At 42.1% G+C, this 16,355-nt stretch overlaps 1 protein-coding gene across 3 annotated transcripts in view; it reads left to right on the forward strand.

Moving 5' to 3' along the window:
• The window catches only part of LOC100469206 (signal-induced proliferation-associated 1-like protein 1), a 127,287-nt gene that overhangs the window by 27,019 nt on the left and 83,913 nt on the right, over positions 1-16,355 (forward strand). For all 3 annotated transcript variants that reach the window (XM_034642441.1, XM_034642442.1, XM_034642443.1), the window contains exons 2-3: positions 3,820-3,950; positions 8,861-9,049. In XM_034642441.1, coding sequence (XP_034498332.1) covers positions 3,820-3,950; positions 8,861-9,049 — 320 coding nt within the window. The remainder of the gene's footprint in view (positions 1-3,819; positions 3,951-8,860; positions 9,050-16,355) is intronic.

Here is a 16,355-nt window from a genome sequence, read left to right on the forward strand (position 1 = left end):
GAGGAACTGAGAAAAATTCGGTAGAGTGGGTTTGGAAGGGTGATGGAGTCATCTGACTTGGAACTGGAGTGACAGGCTCACGACAGGCTCAGAGGGCCGTTGGGAAGGCATGGAAAGTATGCAAGGACCCTTGGGAAACCAGAGCATTAAAACTTCATAGTGATGGTCAGATCTGCATTTTAGAAGGATCATCTGGCTACTATGTGAACGATTTGGGTAAAAGCAAGCCAGTCGGAAGACCTACAGACCTCCAGGCAGATGATGATGAGGGTAAGTCAGTGGCAGTGGGATGGGAAAGAAGGTAGGTAGATTTGAGAGCTGTTTAGGAGCTGGAATTCCCTGGGAATCTGGCATGAGCAGCTAGGTGAATGTGGTAGCAGTTGTTGAAATTGGGGCTGCAGAGAGAGCTCTGCAGGTTTCTGTGGATGGTAATGAGTTCATGTTTGCAGTTGCTCACGGACAGAGTTCCATCGATGAAGATGGGTGGTTGAGACATCTATAGTGGGCACCCAGACTTTGAGGTGACAGAAGTTCTTTCTGAGCGTGGGTGGAATATTCGCAATGGGAAGAGGAAGGGCAGAGTAAGAACAGCCAGTGAGGCAGAAGGACAGTGTGCAGAAGTGTGGTCCACGGAAGCCAGGCGGTAAATGTGTTTCTAGAGAAAATGATTATCTGTGCCAGATGTTACAGAGAATTGGAGCATGAGAAGGACCCACAGTATCTATTTGTCGTCACTTGAAAGCTGTTATTGAGGGATGCCTGGGTGGCTCAGTCAGTTAAGCGTCTGCCTTCGGCTCAGGTCATGATCCCAGGGTCCTGGGATCGAGTCCCGTGTTGGGCTCCCTGCTCATCGGGGAGTCTGCTTCTCCTTCTGCCTACTGCTCCCCCTGCTTGTGCTCTCTCTCTCTGTCAAATAAATAAACAAAATCTTTAAAAAAGAAAGAAAGGAAAGACAGAAAGCTGTCATTGGTGGCTGTGCAATGAGAGTCGGATTGTAGTAATTCTAAGGTGAGGAGCTAGGCAGCCCTTTCAGGAAGTTGCCAGTAGAAGCAGAGACAGAGGAGAGAACCCAAAGGGCGAATAACGAGTCGAGGACAAGTTTTATATGTAAAGATGATGGAGACATGAGCCTGAGTCAGTGATGATGGGAATGAGGAAGTAGAGAGGGAGACGTTGAAGAGGAGAATCACGGAAGGCATCGGAGTCCCAGGGAAGGTGGAATGAGTGGCGGCCAGAATTGAGGGGGAGATTGGTTTTGGGGTTGGGAAGAAAAGGAGCGAAAGTCTGGATCCAGGTCAGTTTGTGTGTATGATGGTGGAAAGTGAGGCTGCTTGCTTCTGACGTGGCTTATCTTCCTTGTGGTGTGGACAGTGTTGTTGTTTGCTGAGACCAAGGAGAAGGTGGGTGGGGGAGGTGGAAGGAGAACAAAGGACCTTTGCAGTATCTGCTCCGGAGAAGGGGAGCTCAGGTCATGAGCTTGAGGGCGGCTGAGGTCCCTGGCTGTGAATCCAGGGCAGCGCTGAACGCCCCCAGCAGCGGAGACTGGCGGGCTCACCTGCCCTTCCTGAGGCCTGTGGGGAGTGGGGGAGGACTTCGTAGACTTTTTGGAGAGTGGGATTTCAGTCGGGTCCACAAAGTGCAGAGAACAGCGTGTAATGCACGTGGCTCTCACTCCTCTGACACACGTTGTTCTGTGCTGGGGTAAGAAAATATTCTCTGAGTTATTCAGGTGCTCCTTCAGTAAATGGCCCCAGCCCACTGGCCTGGTTTTCTCTAAGTTCTCGTCCGCTTTGTCATACGATTTCTGTCTCCTGCCTTTGTTTTCTTCCGTGTTGTCCGTTCAGTCACATCGCTGTCTGCATACAAGTCTGTGTCCGCCCTACACTCTGGACTTGGTCAACATCTGGAATTTTCTCACCTCTGAACTAAAGCCCTGAGCTTGAAGAGCAGACAACCAGGCTTATTCAAATGATATGCAAACTAAGCGTGAACTGCCTGTGAATGTGATGATTCTCATGTGCTGTGCTCTAGAGTGTCCATGAGCGTTTGTACACGAATTTCGTGACGTCTCTTGGGTTGCTTCTCAGTTGTCCCATCTATGAGATGGTCGTTGCCTCTATTACCCTGGCGTTTTTTCATTTTGAATTTCCATGGATTATGATAAGGTTCTTGGAGAGCCCTCACTGTATGATTACATAATCACTCTTTAGTATTGCAAAGTATCTTCATCTACATTACCTGAATTTTAAAACTACATGATTAGGCATTTTATGCCGTTATTTCTTCTTATTCTCATGGATTTTCAAATGCTTTTATATCTTATTTGGGAACAACATGTATTATCAAATTTATGCATTTTGTATGAGGATAACTTACCACGGTATGACTCCGTCATCAGCCATGTCACATGTAAGTGAGCTAGGACAATGTAAAGTGGAGGTTTGAAAAATAAGTTATCTACTTTAGCTTTTCATATATTTCTGTGTTTTATGGACTTCCTCATCTGTGAGCATCTCATGTATGTATCAACAATTTTTATTTTTTGAAAGAAGTATATACTTAGTGTATAGTGAATATCATTTTTTTTTTTTGTAAATTAATTTAATTTTGATCCTGACTTTCCATCTGGTGAAGAGGAAGGAATTCAACACCAGTCATTTGGAGACTCCCCCCCCCCCCCCCCNNCCCCCCCCCCCCCCCCCGGGTTGTGCTAAGGTTTGGGGTCTTGTGCAGTGCTAGCATGTTGAGGAAAGGGCCCAGAATCATCAGTCATCTGGCCACACTGCTTACCCAGGAGAGACCTCTTCTTCCAACCCAAACGTGACCTTCCTGGCTTTGCAGGATGCCTCTAGTGCTTAGTGAATGGGAACCATTGGTGAGGCCCAGAGGCGTGGGCCTTGGCTTCTGTCTCCTAAGGGTTCTTAGAAGCTTTTTCCTCCGTAGACCCTACTCTTGCCGGGAGAAAGTGTGGCTCAGTGGCTCACAGACCTTTCTCCCCTCTCCAGTTCTGGGAAGTCCTTCTGTTCTTTCTTTCCTTTTTCTTCCTTTTTCTTCCTTTTTCTTTTTTTTCTTTCTTTTTCTTTCTTTCTCTTTCTTTCTCTTTCTTTCTCTTTCTTTCTCTTTCTTTTTCTTTCTTTCTTTCTTTCTTTCTTTCTTTCTTTCTTTCTTTCTTTCTTTCTCTCTCTCTCTCTCTCTCTCTCTCTTTCTCTCTCTCTCTCTTTCATTCAAGATTTTTATTTATTTATTTGAGAGAGAGACAGAGCACAAGTTGGGGGCAGGGGAGAGGGAGAAGTAGACTCCCTGCTGAGCAGGGAGCCCGAGAATGCAGGGCTTGATCCCAGGACCTAGAGATCATGACCTGATGCTTAATCAACTGAACCACCCCGGTGCCCCCTGGGAAGTCTTTTTTAATCTGGGGGAAAGTCCTCAATTTCAGACTCTATTCTCAACGGGTGTAGGGCTGTTTTCTACTTTTTGTTTTTTAATAAAAGCTAAGAGGTGCTGGCACAAACCTTCCCTTAGGCAAGGAAGCCCACACAGTGTAGCCTATTTAAATGGTAGAATATAGGGAAAGAACACAAATCTCTTTAAAAACAAAACAAAACCACTCAACAAGCCACCTCTGTTCAGTGTAACCTCCTCTGAGACCACAAATTGGTGTGGCTTAGTCTTCGTTTTATAACTCATTGAGGAATATTTGCTAAATGTGTTTACATTTTATTGATATAACTTCTGAGTGATCTAAATATCAAGCAGACTATAACATTTTTAAAGTGTTGTGTAAATGTTCTAATTTTGTTTTGTCTTATTTTACCTAAGAACACTGGAACTATTTTGGGGCCGATGAGAATCTTGGTCCGGTGGCTGTGAGCATTCGAAGGGAGAAACCAGAAGAAACGAAGGAAAATGGATCTCCGTACAACTACCGAATAATTTTTAGAACCAGTGAGGTAAGTTGCAAACCAGAAAGATTGAGGCTTGAGTGGAGTGAGGAGTCTTCAGTAGCAAAGCAATGAAACGTAATCGCACATAGCTACAGATGTCTTAGAATGAACAAAGTCCCCTTTCATTGGTTCTGGTGCTGATGGGGATGGACATCATGGTTAGATTTGGATCCTTCCTTTCCATCGACCCCTGGGTAGATGCAATAAATGAATGGGAGTTTTGATTCAGAGAAAGATACATCAGTTAAGTGTGGTTCGAGGAAACTGGAGTCCTCAAGATTCCAAAGTGGATATTGCATATACCGCTGGGGCGGCTGGGAAGCACTGGGCCAGTGGACTCCAGATGAGAGAGGGTCACCCAAGAGTTAGCTCGCTCTTCCAAACTGTTGCTGAGGACAGTTCTTAACCCAAGAAGAGGGAAAGAGACTTTTCATCTTCCACTTCCTCTTGGCTCTTCCCTGGGCCTGTTCCCCTGGCTGTCAGGAGACTCAGAGTGACCCGGCCGACCCGAGGCTCCTCACTGCGCACGAGACTGGCTCTTGGGGCTCTTTAGAGCTCAAAGCACACATAATATATGAGTTTTTATTTTAAAATGAAACTCAGCTCAGAAAGGAAAGGGAAAATAAAATAGCCAACACAGCAGTTTTTGTTGTTGGTGGTGGTGGTGTTATAAACTCATGAACAAGTTTGGGACAGTGAGGTTTCTCCTTTGTTTTCTTTCTAAACGTGTGCCGTTGTGCCAGTTACAAATTTATTATTGCCTCTCTGTGCCAGATTCACTTCAGGATTGTTGTTGTGCATTAATGCCTAATACCCCTCTGAGGTATCTGAAAAATAATGGTTTTGAAACCAGTTTAAATAGGATGTTTACTTCATATCCCTCATTGACTACAAGGCAGGTTCCAGGGGTTGGCTTCACTTAGTAATCGTTCCTCAGCTTGAACTCCGGGGAAATTAAAAATAGGATTTTTAAAGGCATGACTTCAATATCTAACGGGTTGTATGAAGTGGCCAGAGAGAATTGAAGAGCTCCCGTGCTCTAGTGTACTTTCTCTCCACACCAGAGCTAATCACTAAGCAGGATAAATGTGTTTGTGGAACCTGAAAAGCACAGAGAACACACTGTTTTTGAAGTTGGACGCAGGTAGTTGCTCCTCTCTGGCTTCTGGATTCCTGTCAGCCTGTTTATTACTTGACTTCCGGGGTTTTTGTCTTCCTGTTCTCACCTGTTTCCCCTCCCACAGCCACACCAGTTCCTACCATCCATCACACCAGAGGTCAGAGTTTTCTAAGTGAGGGATTTCCTCCCCAGCTCCTGTCACTGGTCTCCATGACTGTCCCCTCCAGCTCGCTTTGCAGCTCTTCCCCATCTGCTCCCAGCCTCTCTCCTCTCTCTCTGGCGTTAACTCTGGCTGTCTTAAGTGACCGGGATCCCTCCACCATGGTTGGTGGCTCTGCCTTTCCCACCTCTGGCCTTTCGTCCCTTGCTACCTGGACCCAAAGTGTTCACCCTGCACCCCCCCCCCCCCCCCAACTTCTCTGGTGTGACAGTTCGGTCCTTTTCCTGCTAGCCCATCCGATGGTCCCTTGGGTCCTGCCCTTAGCCTTTGACTGGAACATCCATGTCAAATGTTGTCTATGGTTCAAGACACCGTCATCACTTTTATGTTAATATTAATGTTTAAGTGATAGCTCTGTTACTGAAGTTGTATAGGCCAGAAACTTAAAGTCACACTGGACTCCTCTCTCTTCCTTGCCTCCTAACCCCCAGTCTGGTCTGTCAGCAAAACTTGTTGACTCTGTCTTCAAAATATGCCCAGAATTCAACTCCTTCTTTCATCCCACCACCTCGGCCTGGGCCAGGGCCAGGACACCATCTTTCTCTGAGAACCCTTCTTCTCGTTCTACCCGTAAACCCTGCAGGGATCCTTTAGAAATGTAATCCAGATCTGTCATTCCTCAGTGCAAAATCCTTCAGGTTTCCCATCTCCTGAGTAAAAGCCAGTCAGTGTCCTTGCTGATTTAGGAGACCATCCGCTCTGGCTTCCTTCCCGTTGGGGCCACCTCGAAGCCGCTGCTTCAGGGCTCGGCTACCCCTATTCCTTGGTCCTGCCTTGTTCTTCCCCTGGCATCCTCCTGGCTGCAGCTCTCTCATTTCTGCTGACCTTTATGCATAAATCACAGGGGCCTTCCTTGGCCAGTGGATCTAAACTTTCTACTCCCACACATCCCCTCTCATGTCTAATGCTAGGCTTTATTTTCTCATGAACACTTAATACTACCTCATGTGCTGCACTTTTTATGTTGTGTGTTTTCTGTCTCCCACACTGGAATTTAAGCCCCAGGTGGGTGGGGACTGTTGTCTGAGTCGTTCAGGACTGACTACACATCTTAATGCCTAGAATCGTATGTCTGCTCGCCTTTCCTCTCCTCTCTAATATGTATGTAATGAAGCGTCCCTAGCTTTTGTGTAACTTTTTCCTTTCTAATCAAAGTCATCCTTAAATGTGGTTTAACTGTAATATCTTAATGAGGCTTTTCACAAAAATTAACTAACAAAAGTCCTTTGACAGAAAACATCTCTAGATGTTTGTCCCTGTTCTGACAGGCACTTCACTCTTACCTCTTTCATTTCAGTAGAAGTCATCAGTGCACAACATAAACAGAAAATCATATTTGTAAGCCTGACAGTTTATGAACAAAACCTTTACAGAATGTGAGTGTTTTTAAGCGCAGGTGCACAGGGACTTATAAGGATTCTCGTCTTGTTTCTGGAAATCATTGACAAAAATATCAGCAATGCTAGTGATCCAGATAGAAAAATGAGTCCTTTTCCTCCTCTGTTTGGCTTGCTTGGGGTGAGCTGCTGTCTTTCTGTGGTGCAAGATTCGCATTCCTGGTCTTGGTTTCTCAGCTGGGCAGACTTCCAGCCTCTGTAGCTTCCTGTGTCCAGGCACAGGTTACTCATGGAAGGAGGAACGCAGTACCTGGGCGGTTCAGCAGTTTCCCAGGACTTAAAACACAAACAAAAGAAAGCCCCAGAAACCATTTCTGTCAAATTTGGTATTAAATCATAGGAAAAATGATGTTTTTTACACAAGTGATATTTGAAAACAAATTCTTTATAAATGAAAGAAAAGATACTAATTAAACGAATAGTACTTTGTTCTCGTAGTGAGAGCAAGATGTTGGTAAATTTTGCTTTTCCTACCCTCCCTGTCTTCACCATCAGTTGGCAAATGTTACAGATTTGACTTCCCTGGTGATTGTTCCTTTGGTTTCCATTTCCCTGCTAACCGTCTGTCATGCCCCCTTTGCCTGATTTCCGACACTCTCATAGCTTCCTTCTGACTGTGTTGTCTGCCTGCGGCTTCTTCCTCTTGCAGTTGGCCTTAGGGTACGCGTCCTCTTCCCCATTCAAACAAGGTCTGAGGCTGCCTGTTGGAGCCTGACGGGGTGCACACCCCTCAGGTGCACCCACCCGCCCTCCCGTGCGCGCTCTTCCCATCCAGCTCGGCCAGAGCAGTGGCTCTTGCCACCCCACATCCTCTTCTTCCTTGTCTCAGTTACCTTCACTCTCTGACATGCTCTTTTACAGAATTTTCCCCCGATTTCATGGCCCCTTTTTAGTGCCATCCCTTCCATGAGGGCCTTTTCTTATGCACTGAGCCACAATACCCCATATTCTGCCTTTGGACCCTCTTAGGACCTGAACTGGTTACACTTTCCTTAGTAAATAGAGCCTTCCGAGTTGCCGTTGTGTGTTTCTTCCTCTCACGCTCGTACACCGCACACCTGGCCGCCAGCACGCGCACCCTCCTCTGTCCGCTCTCGCCGCACCTGCTGCAGTTCCGTGCCTCATGACCTGCCGGCTTCATGGGAAGGTGTTCAGTGTGGTGGGGTTTTTTCTTAGGTCACCATACAATGTTTACGTTATAGTAACAGCTTTGCCACGTGACACTTTTTGGGAATTAAGACTGCTCTAGGCTTTGTATTTACTCCAGCAAATCATCATTACATAGAGACATTATTTTGGTTATGTTTATATTTCATAATAATGGAAAGTGTTTTAAGAAATAAGGGGAGGGGCGCCTGGGTGGCACAGCGGTTGGGCGTCTGCCTTCGGCTCAGGGCGTGATCCCAGCGTTATGGGATCGAGCCCCACATTAGGCTCCTCTGCTATGAGCCTGCTTCTTCCTCTCCCACTCCCCCTGCTTGTGGTTCCCTCTCTCGCTGGCTGTCTCTCTCTCTGTCGAATAAAGAAATTAAAAAAAAAAAAAAAAAGGAAATCTAGAGTGATTTCCGGTGCTGTTGACCATGCTGCTGTACCAACTACAGTCCTGGTCTTACTGTCATAGCATTTGGGGATATAAATGGTTCATGGTTGTCAGCAAGATGTTATGAAATTTAAACCTTTGTCCTTTCCCTTATCTCTTATAATAAAATAATGTAATGTAATAAAATTTTGTAATAAAATAATGTAATGTAAAATAATTGTGTCATAAAATAATATAAAATTTAAAAAAGGTATAATGTCTAAATCCTGAGCATTTATGCTTCAGATATTTCTCTGGGATAGCTCCTTCTTAATTTGGTTAGTGGCATTTTACAGCCATATAAAGATCCTGATCTTACCGAGCTCTTTAAGGAAATGCCTTATTTGGTTTTTAAGTAGGTGTCCTTGGAAGGCTTGATAATGAGTTCCTTTGGACTTGCCTGGGTCTTGGAAGCCTTGGCTTCTTTTCGTATATAGAGTTCTTCCATCACTCCCCTCATTCTTTCTCCCTCACCGGCTTCCCCTTCACAAGTCGTTCCCTACTCCTCAGCAGCGCCTTAACCTGGGCCTCAGTGCATTCGATGTATTTACGCCCCTCCCACAGTGAGAACCGTCATCGGAGCTCATGTCTGTCTTTCAGCTCATGACCCTGAGAGGCTCAGTCCTGGAGGATGCCGTTCCCTCAACGGCAAAGCACTCAACAGCCAGAGGACTGCCCCTGAAGGAAGTGCTGGAGCACGTGATTCCTGAGCTCAACGTCCAGTGCCTGAGGTTGGCCTTCAACACGCCCAAGGTCACAGAGCAACTCATGAAACTGGATGAACAAGGGGTGAGTTTGGCTTCTGGGGGAAGACATTCTTGCTGCTCAGATTAACTGCTAGGTTTCCAGAATACAGACCTTCATATTTCTTTTTTGACAGGGAAAACTGATACCATTTATCTTAAAGTATGGTCTCTTTGCCATTACTCATTTTCTTTCTTCTTAACTCTCTGAACCTTTCTCACCTGATGAAATTTTCTATGTCTGAATTGATACAGTTCTTAAATTGAGTTCAACTCTTTCAGTATAAAATCTTCCATAAATGCAGTGAATTTTTCAGATACTGTAGGAGTAAGTAGTAGCAATCAGAGCCTCTGTTTTAAGTGCCTTAAATATGTTACCACTTTTACTCTCCCAGCCCTACGAGAATGGCACCATTATTATCCCCATTTTAGAGATGAGGACCCTGAGGCATGGGGAAATTGAGTAGTAAGTAAGCCCAGGTTCACACAGTTTAATAAGTTCGAAGCCTGTGCTCTTAGCCACTATACCACACTCTTCTTAAACGCTTCAGTTTTCAAAAGTCTATTTATACCACCAAAGATGTAGTCTAGCCAAGATTTCTAAATACAAGATTTTAAAAATTTGTGTCCTAATTAGTCACAAAAGGAAATGCTCAATATTTTCTCACTTCCGTTCTTCTTGTACCTTAATGTGTGGCCATTTGGTCAAGATGCAGCTGGTTGATAAGATAATCCATACAGAGACAGCAAAAGGGTAGAGAATGACAGGTTATGCTCTGGAAGATACACTAACCAGAGATGTGCCCACATTCTGCTTGTAAGAATTCGAGCATCTGGGCTAGTTGTGTTAGCTGCTGTATTTATACACTCTCACTCTCTCTTTGAACATCTTTGAACATTTCAGCCATATTACATCCTGGCAATATGACTAATAATAACTTTACTCTTGCATTTAAAAAAAAATTCCTCCAAACATAAAATCAGTCCACTTATTGAATGCCATTTTATGAACAAATTTTGATGGCATCTCCTTAATTAACCAAAAATTCCAACATTCTTAAAATGAATAGGAGTTTTAAAAAAAATCCCTTTTAAGGTATATTCCTTTAATTCAGCCAGTAGGGATATATGAGGAACCAATGGCTGGACACAACTTTTCTAATCTTTGCGCTCTCTGTCCATTCATTTTACTTATCAGCCCAGCTGATGTCTGTTCTGTACATAGATTTCAAGTAGGCTTTGTGTGTCTGTGTTTATAACATGCAAATCGGGCACACTTGGAATGCTTCAGAACACCGCTGAGGCTTAACTGTTTGGGGGCTGTATTCCCGTAAATGTTCTGAGCATGCAGTCTAGCGGAGGAATAGAAAAATGAGGATTAGGTTCAACTTTATGGATTCAGTCTTTTCAGTTACTCTACTTTTCAAGGAGAATCATATTTCAACACTGTTAATGTAATCACAAATTGAACATTCTAAATCCTACATTAGAACAGGTTATTTTATAGAAGAAAAGTTTTGTTGTTGTTGTTTTTTGCCATTTTCCCCTTTGTACCCATATTCCTAAAAACTGGGCGCCCTAACTGTAGACATCTTGTGTGGTCTCTGGCTCATTTTATGCCCTCTCTTAGTGATGAACACTTTCTGGTCCCATCAACCTAGAAAAGATAACACTATATGGTGAGTTTATCTTAAAGCTAAATTTATTTAATTCACAAAACTGCCCATTCTAAAATTATGGGCTTCTTATTCTTAGGGGGTATTAAAATATCCTTTCCTTCATAAATTATTGTTGATAATATGTGTTGTTTTCTTTAATGCCTTTCCTCAGAGAAATTAAAATTTGGCAACCTAGGGTAGTCTCCCCAGTTTTATTTTGGAAATTTTACTAGGCAGTAGAACCTAAAAGTTTAAGGCCTGCTCTTTTATATACACAGCTCTAAATCTGGACTAAGGAGCTCCCTCCCACCCTACCCCCACCCCCGCTCCCTTGGCCTCCGTCTTTTCATTTATATCTCCATAGCGTTCAAAGCCAGGATTGTGCTGATAAAAAGCAGATGACACACATACTTGAGCGTTTAGTCTGGGGAGTCATTTTTTTTGGTAGGAAATCTCATTAATGCCTTGGAATCATTTTGAGAAAATGATTATTTTCATGCCTTTTACATATAGATTTTTAAAAAGAAATGCATATAAGTGCAATAGATTATGCATTTGAATCATTGCAAAGCATTTTCTCTATCTATGTCATTTTTAAAAATTTCATGCTTTATACATCCTTACATTTAAAAAGATTCATAGAATGATATCAGGAAACTAGACTCACTGAAAAGAACTTCTGGATCTCCCCTTAAGTTTTATTTAAACAATTCCTTTAGTAGCTTTTTTCCTTTAAATAGCTTACATGATTATGTTTGGGAAAAGAAAATACTATTTGCTTGCTTCATTTTAACATTTTGACTTTCAGATCCCTGGTGCTTTATTTTCTCTTTTTACCACTTCTAAAAGCTGAAATGAATAGAACAAATTAAAATTATATCTGTAATATATAAGAAAGCATTTCACAGAAATATAAAAAGTGTGTTTTTTATTTGATTAGACTGATAGTTTGCAGGAACTGAAGGTAGACATTTTAATTCGTGAAGTTTAGAAAATGAATACATGATCATCGAAGTTGTAGATGTGGCATATCCGGGCTTTCACGTCCTTCCTCCTGATGCCTTTCTGGGCCTCTCGCTGTTTATTGATGCCCATTTCCATTGTACTATACAGGGCAGTACCCTACCAGTGATTTCACACTGTCAAGGATTTAGAACAGACTGTGACTTAGAAAATTTGGATCAACTCTGGATTTAGTTTATCCATCTTGGTCCTAGATCTTCACTTATTCGATAATTGAGAGCATCATTTATGATAAAAACAAATTAGATCAGCACACATGTTTACTTATTGCAGTGCTGTAAGCACTTTAGCACGTGTCCTGGTTCACTCCTTATAGTGCCCTGCACAGGGCTTCTAGTCATGGGCCTGTTTTACAGTGGTGAGAAGACTGAGACTTTCAGAGGTTCGCAGTGCTGTTTTCCCTTAATAGTTCTGAACACTGGGTACACTCATTTGCAGAATACTGCCCTTTGTTTTTACGATTTGCAAGTTTTTATACTTCTGCATGTCTTGAATTATTTAGATACTCAAAACTATGCTGTAAAATATCAGGAATTTCGTGATCTATTCAAGCCAGCTTTTTAATAATATAGCTAATAGTTACTTTTAAATTTGCCATGTCGGAGCCATTTTCTTCACCAGTCATTTAAAAAACACCTTTATCTCATCTACTCCATGCAAGAGGAATGAAAAGCCACCATGCCGGGCACATGGTGCACACGAAGAACTGTTAGCTGCAGTTGATAATGATAAAATAACAGCTTGTTAGAAGCCCGTTACGTGCACTATCTCCTTTAACCTTGTGTGCATCCCACGAGAGAGCTGCTAGTACAGGCCGTATATAATAGGTTACACGGTCATAAGTAAGCACAACTGTTTCAAATCTAATAAATGCTTATGGAGAACCACTCTTTGTGGATTATTAAATACTATGGAGAATAAATAGGCTAGTAAGACACAGTCCTTACCCATGAAGGAGACAAGGTCATAAATTATTATAATGAAAGTCAGGTTTAATATAATGAGTATAATAAGAGAATTGCAAACAGAGAGCAGTGGAGGCACAGGCCAACAGGGCCAAGTCATGATTGGTTAGGCCCATTCCCAAGATGGGCCATGGAAGGGAGGAGGACTTCCTCAGGCCAGAGAACAAGCAGGGCGGTGGTCGAGACTCACAACAGTACGAACAAAGTACAGAAGGATGAAAGCAGCATCTGGTTATGGCAGCAGGCAGTCTAGCCTCACGGGAGTGTGAGGCACATGTAAGAGAGTAATAAAAATAGATATTTTTTACGGAGCAGTGACCAAGCCAGGCACCCTCTGAAGCAATTTACATGAATTATTATTATTTTAATTAGTCCTCAGAATCCTTTGATGTACGTGCTATTATTGTTCTTGTTTTACAGACAAGAACACGGAGGCACAAAGAGGCCGAAAGACCCCACCACGCACCGTTAGGGTGTGGTGGAGGCAGGTCTCGAATCCAAGCGCTGGGTTCCAGAGCCTGTGCTCTGATGCAGTGCACTAAGCACCCCATCCCCCTCTTCCTCCCTTGAGTGGGAAAAGAAACTGTGGAAAGGGGGCTCCAAGCATTACTGCTGCTGGCTTCGGTGCCCAGTATTAAGTATAACATATTAAAGTGCAATTGCCAGTTTGCAGTAGAGAAAATTGGTAGTCCTGTTTTCATTAGGAAATGTCAGGTTTCATGTACACGGTAGTGGTTTTACCTAAACGAGTATCTCCACTGTTTTTCTAGGTAATTATTAAAAACGCAAAGAAATGAAAATATTCATTGGGCTTTCTATTCCTTGAAAGTTATTGAAGTTAAAGGGGAAAATGATCATATCTAATTAGGTCTGTGATACTTATTTCCAGAATGAATGTTAAGGAAAGAAGCAGTGTTATCTGATAGTGACTAGCACCGATTCTTTGATTAAGGGTGTGGATGAAATTCTGTGCTGACTCAGCCTGTTCATTGCCATGTTGCATTATTTTATTGAGGATAAATGAGTTTTTGCCAGCCACTTTGTTCTTTGATTCAGGCCGCTAGATTTAAAGAAGGAACCATAAGGAAAACATTTTTCCCCAAATCCATTTTATATGAATGAAGCTTTGGCAGAACAATTACCACTCCTGAAATTTTATTCTTCGTTTAGATTATGGTAACAGCTAAGGCCCAGTTACAGTTCAGGTGGCCACCACATTGATTCTAGACAGCTCGTGGATCTGTATGCACGTTATCAAGAGGGAAATACACATGACAGTCGTCAGGTCAGGGGAAGAAGGCGGTGGCATTGTTGGCTTTATCTTGTCTCTTCCCAAGTAGTGGTCACTCTGTGCTTTCTCATCCACGCTCTTTCGCCTGGCAGAGGCTGGGTTGGATGACTGGTTGGAGTCCGTTTCATTGGTAAGATTCAGTGCTTAGCACAGCTGATAGCAGTGGCTTTCGGAAGACAGTTGCCTGTGGTGGGACTGCAGTTTGCAGTGACGGGTTTGAGCATGGCAGAGACAAGCAGTGAGCATTCTTTGGTTCACAGTCCGAAAGGAGTAATGGAGTGCAGATCTGTCAGTCTTGACCTTAAATTATGGATTGTGTTTTAAATTCAGCTTTAGAACAAATATCTACACTTGTTTCTCTCCTATGGGACTTAACTAGCTAATATCTTCCAGTGGTGCAGAGATCAAAGTAATTATGTTTACTTTGAGGAATCCCATTCCTACTCTGCTCTGTCTCCTCCCTCTCTCTTCCTGTATAGTTACTACTTGTACTAGTTTCTTATATATTCTGTCTTTATACAGATATCATCAAATATGCATATAGAGTCTTATTTCTTCCTTATACAGAATCTAGCATGCTGTGGACACTTTCTTTTTTCACTGAGTAATATATTTTGGAGATCTTTCTATGTCAATATATAGAAAGCTTTCCCATTGTTTTTATGCCTGCATAATATTATGTTGTGTTACTGTACCATAATTTATCAGTTTCCCTATTGATGGACATTTGGATTGATTCCTGTCTTTTCCTATTACAATGCTGCAATGAAGAGCATTTTTCTATATAATAGAAATTTGTCTTAATATCAAGTCAAAACCAGGTACATTTATTATCAATTTAATACCCAATATGAAGCTTTTTATTTTTGTTGAGAAATTTTGTACATTAGAGATTATTGTGTGTTTGTATATAATTTTTTTGTTATGCTAAGATAAAAGTAGCTTAGAATGTCTGTGCACAAATAAAAATAATTTTGACAGCATCTCAGTCAGATTTTCAAAATAACTTTCCTACCCAGTATCCATGTCATTTTTAAAAAGTGATTTTATTTTTGTTATTCATTTCCAATGAGGACAGATTTTCTAATTAGCATTTTTTGCCCACAACACTGAATTTTTCTGGTCTCTTTGACATTCTTTTTAGGGGACAGAATAGTGATGAGTCTTTAAGAAGTGGTTAAGAAAGTTGTCATGTTTATGAAAAACAAGCCAAAGTAAATGCTGTCAGTGTGAATCATGAGGATTTTAAAAAATGAACAAGGTCATCATGTCCAGTAATGACAGAATAGTTTGCTGCAGACCAGCCCACCCAATGAGAATAACCAGGAACACTGGACAAAATAGTTTTTAAAGTTTGTACTTTTGCTCCTGGAAATACAGAGTAGATCTATTTTTTTGCCTCTTCTTCCTGCTAAGTACAGCTAAAACCTTGTACACTGTATTTAAAGCCAACACAAAATGAATTTGCAAGGTGGAGAGAAGGAGGCAGATTGGGTAAGGATTGTGAGATTTGAGGAACAACACAGTGGTCATTCATGATGAAAACGGAAGTAGGGAGGAACTTGCCCAACTTAATGAGAAACATCTATAAAACATCTACAGCTTATATTCTACTTACTGATGAAAGACTTCGTGTTAAGAAGGCAGGAAGATACACTGTCACCATTGCTATTCAGCATGATACTGGAAGTTCAAGTCAGCACGATAAGGCAAGAAAATAAAATAAAAGATTTTCGATAAAGGAAAGAAAAAAAATGTCTCTGTTTCAGGTGACATGGTAGTTTATGTACAAAACCCCAAAGAACCTTCCTAGAACTTCCTAGAACTACAGAGGTGTGTTCAGCAAAGTTGTAGGATTCAACATCAACTCACAGTGATCAATTTGAGATCTTTGTTGTTTCTTTCAGTTGAAGTATAGCTGACACACAATGTTACATTAGTTTTGGGAGTGCAACTCAGTGATTCAACAAGTCTGTACGTTATGCCGTGCTCTCCACAAGTGTAGCTTCCATTTGTCACTACAATGCTATTAAAGTACCAGTAACTATATTCCCTATGCTGTACCTTTCATGCCCATGACTTACTCATTTCATAACTAGAAGCCATACCTCCTACTGCCCTTCACCATTTTGTCTTTCCCACCCCCAGCCCCAACAACCACCAGTTTGTTCTCTATATTTATGGGTCTGTTTCTGTTTTGTTTGTTGATTTGTTTTAGATTTCACATATAAACAAAATCAGATGGTATTTGTCTTTCTCTGACTTATTCCACCTAGCACGATACCCTCTAGGTCCGTCTATGTTGTTCAAATGACAAGATTTCTTTCCTTTTTATGACTGAGTAATATCCCTGTTGTGTATATGTACAACATCTTCTTTATCCATTCATCTACTAATGGACACTTAGGTTGCTTG

The sequence above is a fragment of the Ailuropoda melanoleuca genome, chromosome 14, assembly GCF_002007445.2.
Source record: "Ailuropoda melanoleuca isolate Jingjing chromosome 14, ASM200744v2, whole genome shotgun sequence".
Classification (NCBI taxonomy): domain Eukaryota; kingdom Metazoa; phylum Chordata; class Mammalia; order Carnivora; family Ursidae; genus Ailuropoda; species Ailuropoda melanoleuca.